Raw genomic sequence first — 22,893 nt, forward strand, 5'->3', positions numbered from 1 at the left:
AGGTTCTCTTATAATATCACATGGACACATCAATAATAAAATATTTTAAATCAAAATAAGTGAACATATTTTTTACGTAAAATCATAAAAAAAATTATTACAAAATTTGATTTTAAACGAATCGCCATCATGACTTGGTGGGTCATCATCATTAGTAAGAGTTGCCAAGTAAAATTTTAGTAAATAAATAAAAAAAAATCTATGCACCAACAAATGTTGGCCATTCAGTGTTGCCCACGTGGCATCCTTTAGGTCACTCTTAAACAAAGCCGGAGCAAAGCCACGTGAAAGCCATTTTAAATGCATGGGCTGGACCCATGCTTGGGCTATGGTCACGTGCCCAACATTGGGAAAGCTAGGTCATTTGATCTTATTAGGTAATATTTTTATTGGCAATCAATTTAAAAATAGTCACAAAAAATAAATATTCGAACTCAATTTTTCCAGAAAAAAATAGCTTCACTTAATATAGAATCAAATGATTGAATATTCATGTACGACTAAATTTAATAAAACACGATTGTTATTAAAAGGTAAAATGAAATGATTTTTCTAAGTTATAGATTTATTTTTTATAATTAATATTTATATTAAAAAATAAAAATCAAAATTTATACATCAAAGAAACAATTTTTATATGTTGGCCACGTGTCGGAAGGGTAATGGATATACGTGGATTATTAAGATCCCTTAAAATGTGAAAAGGAGGTGGCAGACCTTTGTGTCAGCAAGAGGTACGTCAACTTGCAGCTTGTGCATGGCGGCCAAGGGGCATTTTGATCTTATGAAAGGGATATACAAAGCCCGCTTTTTGCTATGACTTATGACTCCTAAAGGCAGATTAAAGTCATTATTTTTGTGGGGATCAACCCCTTTTAATTGTCAAATTTATGGAATTCCCAACAATCCAAGAGTAATTTGAAACACGTTTTTTCAGTTTTTCTAGCTTTCAAGACCATAACACAAGCATACACGATGAACAAAGAAATCATACACCAATAAAAGTAAAAGCTAAAATATTGTATTTTACTCTTTTCATATTTAAATATTTGTTATTTTTATGAAAGTAAAAAAATATCATGTGATTATATAGTCATGTTATGTTATCATTTATTTGAATATATCAACACCATGCAGATAGTGACAAAATCAGAATTTCATGTTTGGAGAGATAAAAACAATATTTATAAAACAGTCATATTAAAAGTTCAATATTTATAAGAATATAATTATAAAATTTAAAAAAATATAAAGACAAAATTATAAATTTTTTTTAAAAAATGAGAATAAAACTATTGGGGAGACGATAGCCCCTACTAAACCCCTCCTTCCGTCTCTGCATGTAGCATAAAATGACAAATAGTGATTTGACTCAAATATTAATTATAAAAATTTATTTAATTTAAAATAAAAATGTAAAAACTTAATTAAATGCATTATAAAAATAAAGATTTTTAAGACATATAATTATTTTCGTTACCTTTGAAATCAACAACTTATACTTAATATTTCTTCACACAACATTTATACAGAATCCTAATTTGTTGATTTTCTTTATATAAATTCCTCATTATTATTTTTTAAATAAATATAAAAAATTAAACCAAACATATACTTAAAGAAGAACAAAATATTGACATAGAGGAAGAAGTAATTATCCATGCTTGGCAGGACAATGCTACCCTATGGGCATCAATTATTGAAGCATTTTTCACCCCAAAATAAAAACAGGACGAGTACATCTCAAACTTAGCTAGGGTTGGTAATTTACACCTTTTATATATATATATATATATATATGTACATATATAAAAACTTAAAATATAGAAGTCGGTCCACTGTATATCTTTGCTCAAATAATAATTGTACATGAAATTATGAAAGTGTGAACAATATCTCGTCTTGAATCGAGTGTGGGAATTACCAAATCCACCATGTGAACTATAGATAGTCTCCATTACCAAATATTTTTCATGGTTTTTAAGTTCTTGGCAAAGCAAGACATCAAATTTTTCTTGGGAATTCTACAAAATTGGCAAAGTCCATTGTCTCTCCTCCACTTGCTATGTACTTAATTCTTCTTTTAAATTTAATGACATGGGGATCTTAAGCAAATTCTTTGACCCATGCTTTGTTAGGAAATAGTGTTATTTTTGCTTTAGACTAATGCTCAATCTTTTAGGTTTGGACGGTCGTCGATTATGTATTTTTGTTTCAGCATATTATCTTCCGTTTATCTTTTTTAACTTTTATGAAAATTAAGATAAATATTTTGATTTTAATATATTTTTACATACAAAATATATATATTTTATTTAATTACATAATGTAGACGCATAAACAAAACAAAAATGTACTGAAAATAAGTTACTAGGACATATTACATGGGGATCTTAATTCTTTGATCCATGTTTTGATAAGAAGTAGTGCTGTTTTCTTTGAACTAATGCCAATTTTCCTTTTGGATGGTCACCGACTATATATATTAATCCGAATTTTCTAACCCATGGAAAAATTAATTTAAATAAAAATAAATAACTAAAAACCCTCATCTTCATGTAGCCTCACGCCCAATAAAAAAGAAACAAAAATTAATTGCCGGCTTCATTAAAATAATTAAACCTTAATTTGTTTCTTCCCACAACATTAGTTCACCCCTTTTCAAGCACATTGATAGAAGCAACAAATATATATATATATATATATTATTTGTTCAGTGTGAGGGACAGAATAAGAGACAAAAAATGAAAGTGTGATAATCGGAAAAGAGCGTGGCAATAGAGGAATTTAATTCCAGCCTTAATCTTATTATAATTCCTACCTATTTTAGGTGATTGCTAGATTAATATGGATTTTTTTATTAGATTCCAAAATGGACATGATTCTTGAACATTTACCCCATGGCTCATGCCATAAGCAATGGAATTTTTATTAATTGTAAATTGAATTAAAGACTTGATCTTATTAATATGTATATATATATATATATATGTATTTTCAGCTGCATGATAAGAAATGATCTTATTTTGTGTCCAATACATCCCATCTTATGTTTTTTAATATATTAAGTTTGAGTTTTCTATATTGAACTTTTAAATTTCCAAATTCAAGAGTACTCAGATAAATAAAAATGCTAAATATATATAAAAAAAAAACATGATCATACGTGCGACTAGAATAGTCTTTGGTTCGTAATTTAATATTTCATTCAATGATTAATTTATGATCCATTTGTTAAAAAATACGATTCAAATCTCTTCTTATTTAAATTGAAATGGTTGGGCCAAAGGAAGGTGGTGAAGTCCAGGTACGAACAAGCTAGCGGAAGCTGGGCTAACCTTAGGCCCAGATCCATCTGCAGTAGATTCGTGTTAAAAGCTGAACTAGCCAATCCGGGCTTGGACTCGTTGCCAGTCTTTCACACCTTTCTTAGGCTTGGGTTATATTTGGAGAAACGAGCTTGGGCTTCAGGGGCCTAAATAATATCTAAGGAGGACTAATCGGGGCCCACCATACTATTACCAATCAAATGACCAAAAACCCAAAATCACAAAAAAGGGAAATTTTTGTTTTTATTGTGTAGTTATCATCACATGCACCGCAACAAATTTAGATTTTAATTACACTTCTTTAAATAATATTTGATTTTTCTTAAAAAATTAATTAATTAAAATTTTAAATACATTTATATTACATTTAGTAATAATATCAAAAGTACAGTCCATATTAACATATACAAATCTTTTTTTCTATAATGCAATTAAACTTACAAAATATAAAATTATTTGAACTTGTTCCAAATTCGGATATAAGATACTAAAATCTTATATAATCGGGTTAGATGTTTGCGGAGGATACTTGTTACCATTTCTAAACATGACAAGAATTAAAAGAAAAAACACACCCAAAGTCAGAAAAATGCCCAATTTTGGTTTGATTATTAGTCATTTTCTAAGATTTGTAAGCAATGATTTTTACCTCTAATGCAATTATTTAATAACGGAGACCTTCATATTTAGCCCCAAGCCGAAAAAGGATAGAAACGTCAATTTCAGAAAAGACAGGGGCAATCACAAAGCCAAAAGGTATCATACAAAAACATTAAAACAAGTTCTGCATGGTCGTGCCTTGCTCTTGCAATTTTAAGCTCCTCCGCCCGGAATTCTTAGTTTATTCAGATCGTATACCCTTTAATCTCTCAATTTTTAATTCATTTATTTTTTTTTTAGAATTTTTCAAGGAAGGAAAGAAAAAGGTTATTAGTGCTAGTTATTATTGCTCTGTTTCCTCTGCTTCTTATTTTTATTTATTGATTCCTTTGTTTATTTATTTTGAATGCTTTATACATGGCAGATTCTCGTGGCGGATTCCCCCACCACTAGCTGGTCTCATAGTTTTTGGGTTCTTCTCCAACAAATACTTGTTTTTTCCCTTTTTCTTTCTTCTGGAAATTTTTTTCTCTTGTTCTCAGGGTAAGCCACACTCTTTCTATACATTTTATTTCTTTCTTCTTCTTTTCTCAACCTGGTTGCTTTGTATTTCTTATTTCTTGAATCCCATTTTGGGTTTTTTTGGGTTTTTTTTAAAATTATATTGAGCTGAATTTTATTTTCTTATAGGTTTTCAGTGAATTTTAGGGGTTTAAATTGTTGGGATTTTTTTTTAATGTGCTGCATTTGATTTAATCTGGGTTTGCTTTAATTTTGCAGGCAAGCTTGGTGAGAGTGAAGAATTATTCAGTTTTTTTTCTTGTAAAGTTTGGTTTTTAAAGGAGAGACGTGGTATTCGGAAGCTGGGGTTTTGGTGATTGAAGGGGATTGGGCCACAATTAAATCGGGTCAGTCTCTTGTTTACTGTTATTTGACAAATTAATTTCTCTGACTTTAATGTTGCTTTTATTTTCTGTAAGTAATTTTGTTTCTTCTTTTTTAGCTTTGTGTGGAACTTTAGCTTGTCTCTGTTGTTTCTTTTATTGCTTTAATTGAGTTGAATTCTTTGGGTTCGAATAAGGTATGTGGATTATGATGTGAAAAGCTTTGCATTGTACGCTTGGAAGAGATTTATGTTTTCATTGTTATGGTCGCTGCTGTTATAAAGATTAGATATTGCTATGAATTCTAGGGGTATTTGGTTGGAGAATGGCCCTAAGAGTGCGTGTGTGGGAGCTAGTTTATGAGTTGCTCAGAATTGTTGCTTCACAGAATTGTGGGGATATTGTTGCCCATCATGCTATGAAATTGAATAGGACAATTTCAATAGATTATATAAACAGTACCTTATTAGTCCCACTTTGGGGTTTTGGTTGATGCAACAGCCTCAACAGACGCCTCTGATAATGAAATCTTAAGTACAGTCCTATTATTTAGCTGCACAAAGTCTGGCAATGTGGCTGTGATCCTCACTTAATGCCAAAAGATATCTCTCTTGTTACATAGAAATAAAACCAGGATTTGTTTAAATCTGTTTAATTTATCAGAGAGCTCTTCCATCCAAAAACATTTCTTTCTAACATTTTAACATAAGACCTAATTTTGTTGCTTGTATGAAAAATCTTTGAAAGGATTATGAATTTTTTGTACCACTTTGTTGATGATTCCAACTTACAAGCCTTAAAGACAAATCTTTTCTGGATAAAGACTGGGCATCAATGAACAGACAAGGATATGCCTGTTAACAGTGAAGGCATTTTATTTCACAGGTGACCCTGTAAAATGCATTTGAATGTCATACATTTTAATAAATAAGAAGATTCATCTTTGTGATTGTTATCCTTGTCATGTTGCCTGTGGGCAATTTAAAGATGGTTTTACTCATACTCTCTAAATGATTCTTCTTTGAATTTCTCAGACAACTTAAGCTACGTTGCTTGTTCTTGATGTTTTAGTTGAATGGCTTTTGCTCATGCTAGTGATAAAGGCTCTTCTGATTATAATATCTATACCATCACATATGATTCCTCTATCCTCCCCCCTCCTTACTATGAACTGGGACATAGTCTAAGCTTTTTAGCACATTTCTGCTGGTCTTAATGAACTATGCCTTAGTTTTTGTTTTTCCATTTTCGCAGCATCTGTTTTCCCACTTTATCCCATTTTCTGCTGGTCTTAATAAACTATGCCTTAGTTTTTGTTTTTCCATTTTCGCAGCATCTGTTTTCCCACTTTATCCCATTTTCTGCTGGTCTTAATGAACTATGCCTTAGTTTTTGTTTTTCCATTTTCGCAGCATCTGTTTTCCCACTTTCTCCTGTAGTCATCTGAGTTCACATGCTCCATTCACTTACAAGGTGGCCCAGCTGCATTTTGCTGTCTTTTGCACTTGATATGTACAATAGGACAATTTTTTGAGTTTTCTGATTGCTGTGTAGTTTAATTGATGATCTGCATTTTCAGGCTGGCTTGACTACTAATATTTATTTTTCATGAAGAATGAAACCAAAGCTAATTGGTGCTCAAAGAATATTGGATTCTCAGATTTAGATGTGAAGACACTTCTTTGGGAATCCATCAATGAGAATTGTGGTTATCAGATTATGCACTATCCATGTGCTGTTCTCAAATGAAGACTTTGGGACTACTTTTTGGATCTGAGTCTGTGGGGCTAAAACACAAATAAGTTAGATGTTTTCAGATCCACAATAATCAAACATGCTAGTAGCGATTGTAGATTATTTGCATTTTGCATATTGAACTCTGTTGGAGACGGAATGTGTTTTGTAGCCTTTTAGGAAGCAATTCAATACTGAAGATAAGCTTAAAGCGTCATCTTATCATTCTTTGACTGCAAAGAAATGGGGTTTAGTTGGTCTGTGGCAAACTTTCATTTGGATGATAATGTTTTAGTATTGCTCATTCTAGTTTGACTAAGGCTTTCTTGAATTCTGTTTCGTTGCTTTTTTTATTTGTAACATCACAAGTGTTTGTATTTTTCTTTAATTGTTAAAGTTACATGTTCATGTTGCTTGCTTAAACTTTGAAATGCTTACAGTAGAAAAAAATTGCTTTGTTTCAGGCTCACTTGTGTTATAATTTTGCTTTGTTTATGATTTAGCTCTGTTGGCCTCTTGTGTCACTTCTCAGTATGAACAACCAATTCGGTGAAGATCAAGTAAGTCATGGAATATTGGTTATTATTTGGACCATTGAAATTTTGCAGAGTTTACACATGCAGTCTTTTGTGCAGGATGAAGCAACTGTTATGGGGTTTGAAGTACCAAAATCACCTGATTCAAGTTATAATAATGTGTACCCTGGGAATGAAGATGATGCACGTGACCCGCCAGTTGTCCCTGCACACCTGCATCGTACCTTGCTTAGCTACCCCACAAGCATGAATGCTTCTGGGAATCTTCCTTTGCCAGAAAATGTGATTCTAAATCATCTTTACATTGAAAACCGAGAGGCACCAAGATCTGTAGTGGCACTTGGGTTCACTCACCGCTTCCGTTCGAAGTATGTTACTGTTGTGCTATACAAACCAGTTCCAAGAAGGGGTAGTGCCAGTACGTAAAGCATATGAATAGAGAATATACCTTCACTTTGGGTTGGTTGGTTTGCACTTGTGAGGGAATTAGTTTCTATAGACTCAAATACGGAATTAGCAGAAATGATATTTATTTGTTTCACAACAGTTGATGACTTGGGGGGTTGCTTATTGAACCCGAAAGTTAACATTTGACTTGAAATATCAGTTATGTTATGAGGGGTAGAGTTGCTATACATATAAAGCTTTCTCGTTATTCTTTTTAATCAGTATTTGTGGCATCTTGAGCTTGTTTGCTTCCTAGGTACTGTAAACCAAACTTAAAGCTCTTGTATTTGTTGGCATTGGATCGTTTCATTTTGATGGGCATGCCTGGCATCAGGTAGCTTTATGTTATGTTTAACTACCTAGAGAAGACTTTTGTGTTGCTAACCCCTCAATCATCCAAAAACCAGCTATCCACCTGTGTTGATTGAAACAGGTTCTTTGCCCGGTACCATCTAGCTTATCTTCATTGGGCAACTCCTTTTTTGTATTCTGAGATTGCTCAAAATATATGAACTCTGCTTGTTTATTAGGTGATATATGCAAAGAATTAGTTGGGTGAATGAATTCTTAGAAATATTTCAAACAAATGTACTTTGTGTACGGTCGGTACTTATGTTCCTAAGGCAAACGAAAGCATTCAAACAATGGTTTGTTTTTTTCATATATTTTAAGAATGTCAATTAGTCAATGCTATCCCTGCATGGTAATATACAATTCATAGTTCATGCTTTCTGGCCGCTCGAGATAATGTTGAGCTGGACTCTTATGGTTTGTTGCATACTTGGCTTGGCTACCTAGCTTGATGAAATTACCACTTAATTATTTTTAATGCTTAGTTGACTGAAGCCAAGCAATCCCATTTTCCAAATTTGCTCAATTTTAGTAAGGCATTTCTCTTATTCCCAATTTTTATTCGAATTTAAATTACATAAGGAGAGATAATTCTCATTTTTTAAAACTTTTTTTCGAAATACATTTATAAATTATGCGAGTAAATTATAAGTTTCATATGAATTTATGTGCCTTTTTCTAGATCGGTTTTAGCACCAGGTTTTGGAGAAATTAAGTAATATATTAGCCTTAATCAAATTGTAATTAAACCTTAAATTTTAGTCAATAAGGGCTTCATCTATTTTAAATCCTTCCATGACTCCACTCCCAGTGTATGTATGTGTGTATATATATATATATATATATATGAGTTGACATAAAAGGAAATAGGAAATTTTTTAACTTTTAAGAGTGAACTGCTGCACATTTTTTTCTTTTAAAAGCTGGCAATCTTTATCCATTTCCAACTAAGCAATCTGATCAATTAAACATCTTATAATGGACATTTCTCCTCTATATATCTTATCCTACTAAGCAATGATCAGCAAAGGGTCTTATGATGAATGAAAGTATTTTATTTTCTTTTAAGATGCTCGAATCTTTTCATTGTGCTCTTGTTGTATATTTATTCATTGTCAATTAATTTTAAGTTGAACATGCGTTTTAAAAATTTAATAATATATTCAAATTCAACTTCAGCCTTTAAAAAACAAAAATTGCAAACAAATCCCAAGTCATTTCCATTATATCAAGCTCTTAAACAATGCAAGAAAAGTTTTTCAACTAGTGTTACTTCTCCAGCTAATTCATCTCCAACAAATCCGGCCAGAAACCAAGTCATCCTGTCCATATATTCTTCTGAAAATAATACTTTCCAGACGGAAACTCTCAGAGCCTGTGAAAGGGTAAGGATGAGCTATATCATATCATTTCTGTCTTCATCAGTGAATTGGTAAGCAGAATTATGAGGAGAAAAGGAAACTCCAGTCGTCCAGCTTATGCATTAAAGAAAAAGATGTACCATTTGACCTAAGCAGAAGTATGAGATTGTAGGCCATTTTTTTTAATATTTCAAGTAGCAAACGTGACATGTTACCCTTAATGGGAAATGGTTTGAATTGGAAGATTGCAATTGACAAGGCTTTATTATTCCCAAAATTATTTGCCCCCAGTTGACTTGCAAATTGCCAAGGCACTTTGAATTTTGCTGAAGCTAACCAGGGTTTGAGCTTTGCCAAGCTAAGGTCTGCTCAGCTAGTGCTGGGCATATCCTTTTTGCATTATTTTTTTTATTAAGCATTATTGCTCCTGTTTCAAGAATTTAAGCACGTAACTACTTTGTTTATGTATATCCCTTAAGATATTTAAAAACAATAATAAATTAACTTATTATTAAATGAACATATATACCGTCTACTTGTAAAGTTTATAAACTCTACAGTTGATATACAGAGGGCGAAGAATTTTCATATTCTGAAAACTATTGTATAATGATGAACATCAAATGCATTTTTTTCGATATATGTAATCAAATATTTATTCATGATATATGTGATCTAAGGAAATAAAAAAGTCAGAAACAAACGCAGCAAAGATTTACCCAACATGGAGGAGATGAGGTAAGCATGCATGCATACTTCCACTTATTCCAGGAAACAGTGGGGCTGCTATTAGGATTTGGCAAAGCTGTTGCCTCAGGATGATGTATCTGATCTGCCGCAATATCAGCGGAATGATCTTGGTGGGTTAAAACCTATGGTCGACATGTTCAAATCTTCTGAAAGTAAGGCCTGGTGGACCATTTTTCCATTGGAAGATGCCAAGGATCATACACTTCCTTTGTTGTTCTTTTTTTCCTATTTGACAGGAACTCGAAGTTCAGTAGATGTAATGGACAGATCATTTGAAGATACTCTAGCTTTAAAACATACAAAATCTCTTTACATTTTGCAAAGAAACCTTCATTAATCAAGGCTATACTTTTCCTAGTTCATTAGGTTAAACATTGGCATCAGGACCGCAAAACTTTCTTCAATATTTCTTAATTAATTCTGTCTATACTCTGCCCTCGAGTCGGTAGCACTCTACCTCTTCCAGGGCAAATGTTAATGCCCTGCAATGCCCTTAATCTCCGGTGTACATAGAGTCATAAACATCCCATTAAGAATTTGGAAAATGTTAATGATCGTTGATTAGTGCTGATAATCTGAGGTCAGTGTGATAATTAAACAGCTAGTGGGCCCTTTCTACAGAGTTTATTGATCCTTTGGGATATACGACGAGACTTTTTCCTGTTCACAGCCAGATGCGGCGAAGTGGATTCTTTTACATTACTTTTATATTTTCTTAACCGTTGGGAATCTCCATTAGCTCTTTAAACAGCTTCCAATGTCAACGGGAATCCTATATAAATACCAGGCAACTTTCCTTTAGCCTAAACAACAATTGGATACTTTTTCCACTTTCTTTAGAGAGAAAAAAGGAGCAAGCTTCAGAAAAAGAAAGGTAGAAAAATGAGCGACATTGAGGGATCCCCAGGAAGCTCCATGCATGGAGTCACTGGAAGGGAACCAGCTTTTGCCTTATCAGTTGCATCACCGATGGTCCCAACTGATACAACAGCTAACTTTGACCTGCCTGTGGATTCTGAGCACAAAGCCAAGGTTTTCAAGCTTTTCTCTTTTGCTAACCCCCACATGAGAACCTTTCACTTATCCTGGATCTCCTTCTTCACTTGCTTCGTCTCCACCTTTGCTGCCGCACCCCTTGTCCCCATCATCCGTGACAACCTCAATTTAACGAAACAAGATATTGGGAATGCTGGGGTTGCTTCTGTTTCCGGAAGTATATTCTCAAGGCTTGTAATGGGTGCTGTTTGCGACCTTTTGGGGCCCCGTTATGGATGCGCATTTTTGATCATGTTGTCAGCTCCAACTGTCTTTTGCATGTCATTTGTTGCGGATGCTGGAGGTTACATCGCTGTCCGGTTTATGATCGGATTCTCCCTTGCTACGTTCGTGTCTTGCCAGTACTGGATGAGCACAATGTTTAACAGCAAGATTATCGGTCTTGTCAATGGAACTGCAGCCGGATGGGGAAACATGGGAGGAGGTGCTACTCAACTTTTGATGCCCTTAGTTTATGACATTATTCGACGAGCTGGATCAACTCCATTTACTGCCTGGAGAATTGCTTTCTTCATCCCTGGATCGCTCCATGTCATCATGGGGATCATGGTCTTAACCCTTGGCCAGGACTTGCCTGATGGGAACCTTAGCACTCTACAAAAGAAGGGTGATGTTGCCAAAGATAAATTCGGCAAGGTAAGTGATCAAATATATTTTTTGATTTCCCTCTTAGCGACCAAAGCAAATTTCCATGATGTCAATTCTTTACTAACAAAAGATATTATTGTTTCAGGTGCTATGGTATGCCGTCACAAATTACAGGACCTGGATCTTTGTCCTTCTCTATGGCTACTCCATGGGAGTTGAATTGTCAACAGATAATGTCATTGCTGAATATTTCTACGACAGGTGAGTTTTCCTAATTGCAAATAGTTAAAAAAAAAAAACTATCTTTATTTTTTTCTTAAAGAAAACAAACAAACAATAAATTCTACTGTAATCAACAGGTTCAATCTCAAACTCCACACAGCTGGAATAATTGCTGCTACTTTTGGTATGGCAAACCTTGTTGCTCGCCCCTTCGGTGGTTTCGCTTCTGATAGAGCAGCCCGTTTGTTTGGCATGAGAGGCAGGCTATGGGTTCTATGGATCCTGCAAACCTTAGGAGGTGTCTTCTGTATCTGGCTAGGCCGTGCCAACACGCTTCCTATTGCTATCTTGGCAATGATCCTCTTCTCCATTGGAGCTCAAGCTGCATGCGGAGCTACTTTTGGCATCATTCCATTCATTTCACGACGATCTTTGGGAATCATTTCAGGTCTAACAGGGGCAGGTGGGAACTTCGGGTCCGGATTGACACAGCTAATTTTCTTCTCAACCTCAAGATTTTCCACAGCAGCAGGTCTTTCATGGATGGGAGTCATGATTGTGGCTTGCACTCTTCCTGTGACTCTGGTGCATTTCCCACAATGGGGTAGCATGTTCCTTCCACCTTCGAAAGATGTAACAACATCCACCGAAGAACATTACTATTCCTCAGAGTACAACGAGGACGAAAAGAAAAAGGGCATGCACTCAGCAAGTCTCAAGTTTGCCGAGAACAGCCGGTCAGAGCGTGGCAGGCGTGTGGCCTCAGCACCAACCCCGCCAAATACAACACCATCCCATGTTTAGTCCATCAAAAGGCAAGATCACAAAAAAATAGCGTGTCTTGTTGAATAATGACAAGGGTTGTGCTCTCTCTTATGTTTGTATCGTCCTGTTTTCTTCCTTTTTCATCTTCCCTTAAGAAACCTTCTTGTTCACTTTTAACGTTAAGCTTAGTTGTTTAGGTGCAACTTGGATGTAATAATATCCATAAACAGGATTTTCAGATTCATTTTGGTAATTAAGAAAAGAATCAAAACTGGGAATTGTTTATTGATGCCCATACTGAATCATCCACGTAGATCTCAATATATACTGATACTGGATCAGGCTTCATTCTGGGATGGAATGACCCATTGCATGGCAGTTTGTAATTCGATTAATTGGAATTGTAAATTTTTATTATTTATACCGTGGAGGATCTCAATTATTAGCTGGGATTTAATGGAAAAGTTGACTTGTCTTTGATTTTGAAACACAACTAGTATTAAATCCAAGCATACATAAGCAAAAAAAATTGAAAATAGAATACATTTTCAATACCTTATTTGGCATATTACATCAGCAGAAGAATACATTCTCTCTGTTAAGATTTGGTGCAGAAGCCATCCCTTCATCTTTGGAATTAGGTACGACAGTCCTTGGCCGCATTCTGACGTCTCAGCTCCCAAAAGTTCAAAATCCGGGTTGCCACTTGGGAGACCTGAGAGAAATTTTTAGAACATTATAGTATTCAAAGTATACATTGAATAATTGTTTTTGCCTTTTTGTTTAGATTTTGCGAATTGTTTTGTTGTCCATCTTTGGAAGTAAATGACGATCACATCCCCAACTTTTTCATTTATTTTTATTTTAATATAAGACCTTGAAAATCAATGGTAAGGGTAGAATTAAGTGTCATGCTATATCTCCTTGAGTTATATTAATCTTGTACCATGGTTTACATAGAGTTAACTGATGATTTTATCAGACAAATCCTTACATCATAAACTGATGACTCAACCCTTTTGAGATTAGCCATAAAAAGAGATTGAAAACCACCATTTACTGCACCCAAATTCCAAGTTCTTTGGACGGTAAATAATATTTTGAAATGATTGTGTGTGTGTGTGTGTGTGTGTGTGTGTGTGTGTGTGAGAGAGAGAGAGAGAGAGAGAGAGAGAGAGAGAGAGAGAGAGAGAGAGAGGCTGAGATAGAATAAGTAATTTTATATATTGTACAGAAAGGAAATAAAGATAGAATACGATTCAACAAAGCTGACAGTCATGAATGAGAGAAACAATATGCAAGAAGGTGGTAAAAGAATTATTAGTTAGTCTTAACTCTTTCAAAATTTTTTAATTTCTTTTAATTACTAGGCATGTATTTCTAAAAGCAAATTAACAGGTATGCAGCTTCATCCAATGATGAGAATATTTCTGAATTAATGTCCTTAGTCATAGACAAAGAGACAACCTGCTTTCTTGACAATCTTAACTACTAGTTATCATTGGCTTTGTTACAACAGCATTCAAAAACTCGATGCATATTCGAAGTTATGAAAAGAAATTCAGAGTTGGATCAAACTATTTCAATGACAAAGCAAGTTATATGTTTATAATCTTTCCATTCTAAAGAACTGACTATTCCCTCAGATTCTGAATATCAATTTATGATGTAATATTTCTTATAGTTACAATTTCGTTTCTAACTTACCAGCATATCTGTGCTTGCAAACCTTACTTTCCACGTTACCCCTAAGATTAGTTGTGCATAAATATCAGAAAACTAGCTTTTTATATATCAACAGATGATTTCTGAATTGATATGAACAGTATTGCACCCTTCTAGTTCAAGTCATGGCCCTCAGTTTGTTCGTCTTGGTTCCAAAAAATGTCTGCTGCTGCTATAATAACTTATATGGTCCTTCCATATAAATCAAATGGCAATGAGGATAGTCAAATTCCTCCACCAATTTAGATATTATCAGGCAATGCATATGTTATTACCTTGCCTTGTGTCCTTATTGGACCACAGATTGATAGTCAAACATGCTTATAATAAAAATACTTAAAAAAAAAAACATGCTTATAATGACCATCTAACAACAGCAGAATAGTGGGAACGCTGTTTCATTAGAAAAATCATAAAATTAAGGTTGGTCTTAGTAGTTTACAAGTTTGAAGGGCCATGATGAAAGGGCAACGTGATCCTTTGGGATCTACGATGAGGCCTTCCCCCCCACCAAGGTCATGTCTAACTGGATGAGGGGTGAGGGGTTTCTTTTGTTTATTCAAATTTCAAGTATCACAATGGCTAGGAATCTCCACTGGCTCCCTCGGCGTTTTGACAATTGCAATCGACCAACTCCATTACAAACTCTATAGTTCTGATCTCTTGTTACACAACACAAACACTTCCTCCCAAACATATCTACCTCCATTCCTATCACAAACCAATCTCTTTCAAGAGACACAGAAATGGCTGATATTGAAGGTTCACCAGGAAGCTCCATGCATGGAGTGACTGGCAGAGAACCAGTTCTAGCCCTCTCAGTTGCTTCACCAATCGTCCCACCTGATACAACAGCAAAGTTTGATTTACCTGTAGATTTAGAGCATAAGGCAAAAGTTTTCAAGCTTTTCTCTTTTTCCAATCCTCACATGAGAACCTTTCACTTATCTTGGATCTCCTTCTTCACTTGCTTTATCTCCACGTTTGCTGCTGCACCCCTTTGTTCCTACAATTCGTGACAATTTGAACTTAAAGAGACAAGATATCGGTAACGCTGGGGTTTCTGGTGGTATATTTTCTTGGCTTGTAAAGGGTGCAGTTTGTGACCTACTGGGGCCTCGTTACAGAGACGCGTTTCTGATTATGTTATCAGCTCCAACTGTCTTCTGCATGTCATTTGTTTCAGATGCTGGAGGTTACATTGCTGTCCTGTTTATGATTGGATTCTCGCTTGCTACATTTGTCTCTTGCCAGTATTGGATGAGCAGAATGTTTAAATGCAAGATTATTGGCCTTGTCAATGGAACTGCAGCAGCATGGGGTAACATGGGAGGAGGTGCCACTCAACTTCTGATGCCCTTAGTTTTTGACATTATTCGACAAGCTGGAGCTACTCCATTCACTGCCTGGAGAATTGCCTTCTTCGTACCAGGGTGGTTTCACGTCATCAGGGGCATCTTGGTCCTTTAGTACCCTGCAGAAGAAGGTTGATGTTGCAAAAGATAAATTCTCCAAGGTAAGTTTCTTTAGACACTTTAATTTTATCTTTCTCATAATGCTGAAACATCTGATATGTCAATTCCTTACTAAAAATAATGCCAAAACATTATTCAGGTGATGTGGTTTGCCATCACAAATTACCGGACCTGGATCTTTGTCCTCCTCTATGATTACTCCATGGGAGTTGAATTGTCCACTGATAATGTTGTTGCCGAGTACTTCTATGATAAGTGAGTTTCTCTCTAGCATTAATTAGTCATCAAAGTCATTGAACCTCTTATAACATAAAACAGGAGTGTCCAGAAACAAAACATTATTTTCTATTGTAACCACAGGGTTGATCTTAAACTCCGCACCGCGGGAACAATCGCTGCTACCTTTGGAATGGCAAATCTTCTTGCTCGTCCCTTTGGTGGCTTTGCTTCTGATAGAGCAGCTCGATATTTTGGCATGAGGGGCAGACTGTGGGTCTTGTGGATCCTCCAAACCTTAGGAGGTGTATTCTGTATCTGGCTCGGCCGTGCCAATACACTTCCCATTGCTATCTTGGCAATGATCCTCCTCTCCATTGGAGCTCAGGCTGCATGTGGAGCCACTTTTGGCATCATCCCATTCATTTCTCGGCGATCTTTGGGAATCATTTCAGGCCTAACAGGAGCAAGAGGGGACTTTGGGTCCGGATTGACGGAGCTGATAGTCTTCTCTACTACAACATTCTCCACAGCGCAGGGTCTTACTTGGATGGGGGTCATGATTGTGGCTTGCACCCTTCCCGTGACATTGGTTCACTTTCCACAGTGGGGTAGTATGTTCCTTCCTCCTTCAAAGGATGTGATAAAAGGTACTGAGGAGCACTACTATGGTTCTGAATGGAACGAGGAGGAGAAGCAGAAAGGGTTGCGTCAGGGAAGTCTCAAATTTGCAGAGAACAGTCGGTCCGAACGGGGCAGGAAGGTTGCCTCATCTCCTACTCCACCAAATTCCACACCAGTCCACGTTTAGGCATTGTATAAGATTAAAGCCATGTAATTTGGATTTCAGAATATGATCAGTTCTTTACCTTAATGATGAATTAGAAGCTCACTCTATCCAGGAGAATGATTCTGGGTCCTGTTGTTAATGAGGAATCTCAAGCATATAGAATAATTCAAGCCTAGTATCTCCATGGAAAACAGATTTTTTTTATCATTATTTTACTAATTTCAGCTCCATTATTGGTTGACTCGTGTAGATTAATGAATAGTATATATAGTTGTCAAACTTCAACTTAGCAAAGAACAATACGGAGATGGCATTATCAGATTGGGTGGAAATTAAAAGTTTGATTTAATATTAAGGGAATCCTCAATTATTTTCCTGAGATTCAGGAGACGTTAGACTTAACCTTGCCAAATCAAAGAAAGAACCAAACAAAAATCAATAAACAAAGTGTTGCTTAGTTTTTTTCTTTCCAGAGAATTTCTTGGGCCTTAGCATCACCTAACTAAAGGAGTTCTACATGGGCCAATCAAGCTCATTGGATAGCCTCAGATCCAACTACTTCCACCACCAGGCTCAACATCAGGTCCTGGGCTAGTCTAGATCCTAGAACATACATCTCCAGGCCTCAGCATGGTCATGGTAAAGGTTAGGTGACAAGCCCACAATCCCTGTCTCAGATCAGTCCAACCTATCTAGTTCTATTTGCTGCCTTGCAAAAATTCTCACCCAAATCTATGTTGCTCCAACTTTTTGTTTTTCTTAAAAGTAGGTATATGTTCCATGTATCTAAACCATTTGATTTGCACATCTAATTGTGGGATATGATCCCTTCAATATAAAGATAAACTTTAGAAGAACTGAATATCCTTGTTTTGGATGCCTTTTCCATGTTTGACTTTAGAACTTGAGATAACAGCAGTTAAACGGTATTCATAAACCGGGTCCAGTAGGTTAACATCTTTTAAAGTCAAATTCAGCCTACTCGAATCCCTTCGTTTTAATTCCATTTATATTAAAAAAAAGTTATTCAAAATCTAATTCGAATCGGGTAATACTTATAAGCTTAGCAGACTACTTGACCGTGGATAGATCTAGAAGCGACATAGTTTGCTATCATTTTTCCACTGTTGTCTTCGGAAATTTGTAGGAAGCCTGCCCAAGGGTGCCATGTTTGTTATATCTTTGCATTAGATTGTGAGAAAAAATGGTTATAGGAATTAAGAAACAAGAGAAGGCTACTTGGTGTCATGAACTCCAAAACTTGAGTTCATGCCCATCAAAACAAGCAAAAGGATTCCATTCTGTCTTCTTTATAAACTTGGATAAATTCTGAGGTATTGTCAAATCTGATCCTAGCTGTCAAAAAAGAAAGGTGGAGACAAAAAGCAGCAAGTCAAGCCTTGCAAAGATTTCAATATGATGAAGAAGGATAAATCAAAATAGATCAAGGAGATCCATGTCATAATGACGTTGGTCAAGAATCCATGGTAGCAACTTGCCATGTGAAAATATGAGGATGAATATAGCAAAAATTAAAATAGTTTCAACTTGGCCATGTTTAATTAATGATGAGAAAAGATTTTTTTAAATTAAGTAAAAAATATTATTATTATTATTATAATTACAAAACCCATCAAACGATTATGTTCCTCAACTAAAACAGAAAAATTTTATTCATCTAATTTAATGATATAAATAAGATTGATCATAAAATTTACATAACAGACATATATAGTACTATGTTGATTTTAATCAATCTGATTAAAAAATCGATATAAAAACTTTATTAAACCAAGAAATGAAAACCCAAATAAAAACAACTCTTCTCTTATTCATTATCCCATGAAAATTGAGCTATGAAAACATCATTATCTCCACCCTCCAATATGCATGGAAATAAAGCAATCTTGCTTTTGAACCAAAAACACAAAGGAACTTTCCTCCAAGAGTAGTAGTTGATGTGTCTCCTTATTGTCATCACACTAAGGTTAATGGAAAAACAAACAAATATGTTGTTTTCCTTTTCTTTTGTGCATTAAAATAATGGTCGAAGTCATTGTCTCATAGGCTTGCTTGCGTGCAAGAAGGAAGACGACAACCACTAATAAACAAAAGAAAAGAAGAGAAGTCGTGATCAGTCCGGTTATATATAATAAATGTACGGTCACTTTTACAGTAACTTGTAATCATTTTTAATATTATTTTCTAAATCTTAGGTGAATAGAATATACTAAATTTTATTATTTTTGTTTTTGTTTTTTCTTTTTAATATATATATTAATGGGGGGGAAGCTAGAGAAATTGTTTATAGGTTTAGCCCACGGTGGGCGTACGTGATGCACGGCGCAATCCAATGGGCAAAGTCAGCTGGTAAGAAGGCACTGTCTCTCCATGGCCGAATCGCAGCCAAAACCAAACTTGATTTGCTGCTTCTTTTTTCCTTCTTCTTCGTTCTTTGTTTAGTTTATTCAGCATGTCATAGCTTTCTTTAAGTCATAGTTTCGATCTTTTTACGCATTTCATGATAAATTTTTTTATATACCTTACAAATGACAAGTTATGTTACTTTTGAAAATAACACTCGTAAGAATTTATTTATTGATTAAGTATAGAACGATGTTATAAAAATTGATTCATTAATATTTAAATATATTGATTTAATTTAATTTTAAATATGCATGTAAAAATGGTTTTCCTCATATAATATGCACGTTACGACTCAAATACAAACATCTTTTCTTGATATAGTCTGGATATATCAATTAATCTATTATTAATTATAGTTACATAAAATTTTATATCACGTATGTTTTTGTTTTTCAAAAAATATTTGGAACATTGGATCGATAATCCAAAATTCATCATTAACACACATAAATTATATTGAAAAAACAAAAAGGATGACAAAAGCAGTTGAGTTTGATGAGATGATCATGGTAATTAAGAGTACAAAGTACAATTCAACGGCTGATAAAATTTGAAAGTGACACATGAAATTATATATATTAATTTAATTTGTTGTTAAACATGTAAAAATGTTTACGTAACTAGACATAATTTCGACCTTTACTCAATTCCTAATAAATTTTTATATATTTCACGAATGAAATGTTACATTCAAAAACGAAATTCATAAAACTATATTTTGTTGATGTAGTTATTGATTAGGTACACATCCTTAGAAATTAATATCGATTTAACCAATTATTAACAATATATAGAAATGTTTCTCATTACGTAATATGCATGAATTAAATATAGTTACATAAATCTTCATATCATGTACCTTCTTGTCCAAGAAATGTTCAGGGCATTGGATCGATAACCCAAAAATTCATCCATGAACACATTAAAATATATGGGGAAAGGCAGAAAGGTCGAGGAAGGTGGTTGAGTTTGATGAGATCATTGAAATGAAGGGTACACCGTACGTATATAGTACATATTCAACAGCTGATGGAGAGGCCGCACCAAACTTAGAAGAAAAATAATGTCATTGACTGGTGAGTAGTTGGGAATCTTCATCAGAATAATCCAGGTTTTCGTTTTTCCAAGTCTATTGTCAACGGTTTGTGTGTGTGTGTATATATATATATATAAAATAAGAACATTTAATTTGACTGACAATGGGCAGCCATTGTGCAAAGGTTAGAAATTGCATTGTTTGACTTTGCCATGTATCTTCACATGTCTGGTTTGTTTGATCCTTTTCATCGTCTTGCATTATATTTTGGAGTCAGTTTTCTCCATTTTTAAGTTGACCGTATACCTGGCAATCTCCCATTATTTTGTTCTTATCTGACTGCTATGTATTGACTTGTTTTTATGACTCTGATATGACGCACTATCATTTTCTTTTTTGTATATCTCATTTCCTCTGCCAATCCCTTGTCAGATATAGAAAATATATGGAGTACCCAAAGCTTCAAAACCTTTTCCATTTGATGGTAGTGTGTCTAAAAGTTCATTAATTCCCTTCCTTGGAAATAGGAATCATCAGTTCTAAATAACCCCAAAACATGTTTGATTCTTTAGGAAGTATCAGTTTTGGTATTAAAACTTCATATTTCCTTCCATGCAGGTCAAGGAAATTCATATCATATATGAAAAAAAGATAAATTTATTATATTTTTCGGATTGTTAATGAGTTGATTAATGATCTTATTAAAACATATTGTACACATAAATTTTTTGTCAAATATTTTAGACTTGAAAAATTACATAGAGTTTATAATCTCTGGTATTCTTTTACATTAAAGAATTTCCTCTGATTAATTTCTTCAATCTTCTTTTTGTATTTTGATTCAAGGGTTTTTTGACTTGTTCATGAGCTTTGAACAATATGGAGATTTCGCTTCAAGAGTACTTGATCTTGAATTAGCTTCAAGGGTTCACGACTTGATCTCGACTATCGACCTCAAGGGTCCATGATTTGATATCGACCCCTCCACCTTAAAAGTCTTATGACTTAATATTAACCCCTCAACCTCAAAGGTCTTATGTTTTGATCTTAAATTAATGGTCCATGACTCGACATCGACCTCATGGCCTTAAGGGTCTTATGACTTGATATCGACCTTGACCTCAAGGTTTTTATGACTCAACCTCGAGCTTGAGGGTCTTAGACTGTAGATTGGAAATTTGGAAAGGCTTTGTTTTTCAGAAGAGGATTTGATTTTCAGAATCTTCCTTTGATCTTTGTAATCTTAGGCTTTGTGGAACTTTGGAGGTTTTGATCTTCATAATCTTGCCTTCCTTCGATCTTCATAATCTTGCTTCAAGGCTTTGTGGAACTTTAGAGGCTTCGATTTTTAGAATCTTTCTTTCGAGGCATTGTGGAATTTTGGAGCCTTTAATCTTCAATATCTTTCTTTGATACTTAGAATCTTCCTTTCAAGGTTTTGTGAAACTTTGGAGGTGGGTCTTATGACTTGCTATCGACTTCAACCTCAAGGGTCTTATGACTTGATATTGACCTTGACCATGTATGACTTCGCTTCAAAGATCTCTGACTTAATCTTGAAAACAAACAATTTGGATCACTTGGACTTGTACATTGGAAATCTAGAAAGGCTTTGTTCTTCAAAAAAGGATTTGATTTTCAAGTATTTGATTTTCAGAATCTTCCTTCGAGGCTTTGTGAAACTTTGGATGCTTTGATCTTCATTGCCTTCCTTCGATCTTCATAATCTTGCCTTCCTTCAATCTTCATAATCTTGTCTCGAGGCTTGAACTTTGCAGGTTTTGATCTTCAAAATCTTCCTTCAATCCTCAGAATCTTTCTTTCAAGGTTTTGTGGAACTTTGGAAGATTGATGGAACTTTAGAGATTTTGATCTTTAAAATCTTCCTTCAAGGTTTTATGGAACTTTGGAGGCCTTAATCTTCCAGAATCTTCCTTCGAGGCTTTGATCTTTAGAGTCATTGATCTTCTAAAGTGTTTCAAAATCTTCCAGAATTTAGGCTTTGGAGACCTCGATCTTCCAGAATCTTCCTTCGAGGCTTTGATCTTAGGCTTTAAAGGGGCTTTGATCTTTAGAATCTTCCGTTGATCTTCAGAATCTTCATCTTTCTCCTTTGTTCTCATGTGGTTCATCAAATGGCTTGGATTTCTCTCTAAATTATTTTAATTTAATTAAAGATTAATAATGATGACTCACAAATGATGTTTTGATTGGCCAAACTTTGAGTTTTTGAGTTTTAATTGGTCGAATTTGAGTATTATCTCTAAATTATTTTAATTTATTTGGAGATAAATTAGATTATCAAATTTGAATTTTATCTCTATATTATCTTGATTTATTTAGAGATAAATTAGATAACCAATAAGTGAATTTTAATTGATCAAATTTAAATATTATCTCTAAATTGTTTTCATTTATTTAGTGATAACTTGGATGATTAATAGCTGAATTTTTATTGGTTCAATTAATATATTATCTCTAAATTATCTCAAAAGATAAATACATGACACATAAGAAAATTTTAATTGATCCAATTATATGTGTTCAAGATAATTAGCCCATAAATTAATTATTTTGTAATTAATTAAATGGCTGTTTTGA

At 34.4% G+C, this 22,893-nt stretch overlaps 2 protein-coding genes and 1 pseudogene across 3 annotated transcripts; all 3 read left to right on the forward strand.

The window, feature by feature from the left end:
* Window positions 1–4,039: 4,039 nt before the first annotated feature.
* On the forward strand, window positions 4,040–7,897 carry LOC18590934 (5'-AMP-activated protein kinase beta-2 subunit protein). Its single transcript, XM_018128158.2, has 5 exons — window positions 4,040–4,181; window positions 4,354–4,472; window positions 4,710–4,837; window positions 7,051–7,107; window positions 7,183–7,897. The coding sequence occupies exons 4-5, from the start codon at window positions 7,081–7,083 to the stop codon at window positions 7,507–7,509; spliced, it is 354 nt and encodes a 117-aa protein (XP_017983647.1). The 5' UTR covers window positions 4,040–4,181; window positions 4,354–4,472; window positions 4,710–4,837; window positions 7,051–7,080; the 3' UTR covers window positions 7,510–7,897.
* Window positions 7,898–10,805: 2,908 nt separating this feature from the next.
* LOC18590935 (high-affinity nitrate transporter 2.1-like) lies at window positions 10,806–12,918 on the forward strand. The gene is made up of 3 exons (XM_007016767.3): window positions 10,806–11,684; window positions 11,782–11,897; window positions 11,996–12,918. The coding sequence occupies exons 1-3, from the start codon at window positions 10,875–10,877 to the stop codon at window positions 12,660–12,662; spliced, it is 1,593 nt and encodes a 530-aa protein (XP_007016829.1). The 5' UTR covers window positions 10,806–10,874; the 3' UTR covers window positions 12,663–12,918.
* A 2,039-nt stretch (window positions 12,919–14,957) lies between these two features.
* LOC18590936 (high-affinity nitrate transporter 2.1-like) lies at window positions 14,958–17,049 on the forward strand (annotated as a pseudogene). The gene is made up of 3 exons (XR_016028423.1): window positions 14,958–15,864; window positions 15,963–16,078; window positions 16,184–17,049. The product of XR_016028423.1 is annotated as a high-affinity nitrate transporter 2.1-like (transcript).
* The last annotated feature ends 5,844 nt before the right edge of the window (window positions 17,050–22,893 follow it).

This window comes from Theobroma cacao, chromosome 9 (genome assembly GCF_053813885.1).
Source record: "Theobroma cacao isolate CCN51 chromosome 9, ASM5381388v1, whole genome shotgun sequence".
NCBI classification, from domain to species: domain Eukaryota; kingdom Viridiplantae; phylum Streptophyta; class Magnoliopsida; order Malvales; family Malvaceae; genus Theobroma; species Theobroma cacao.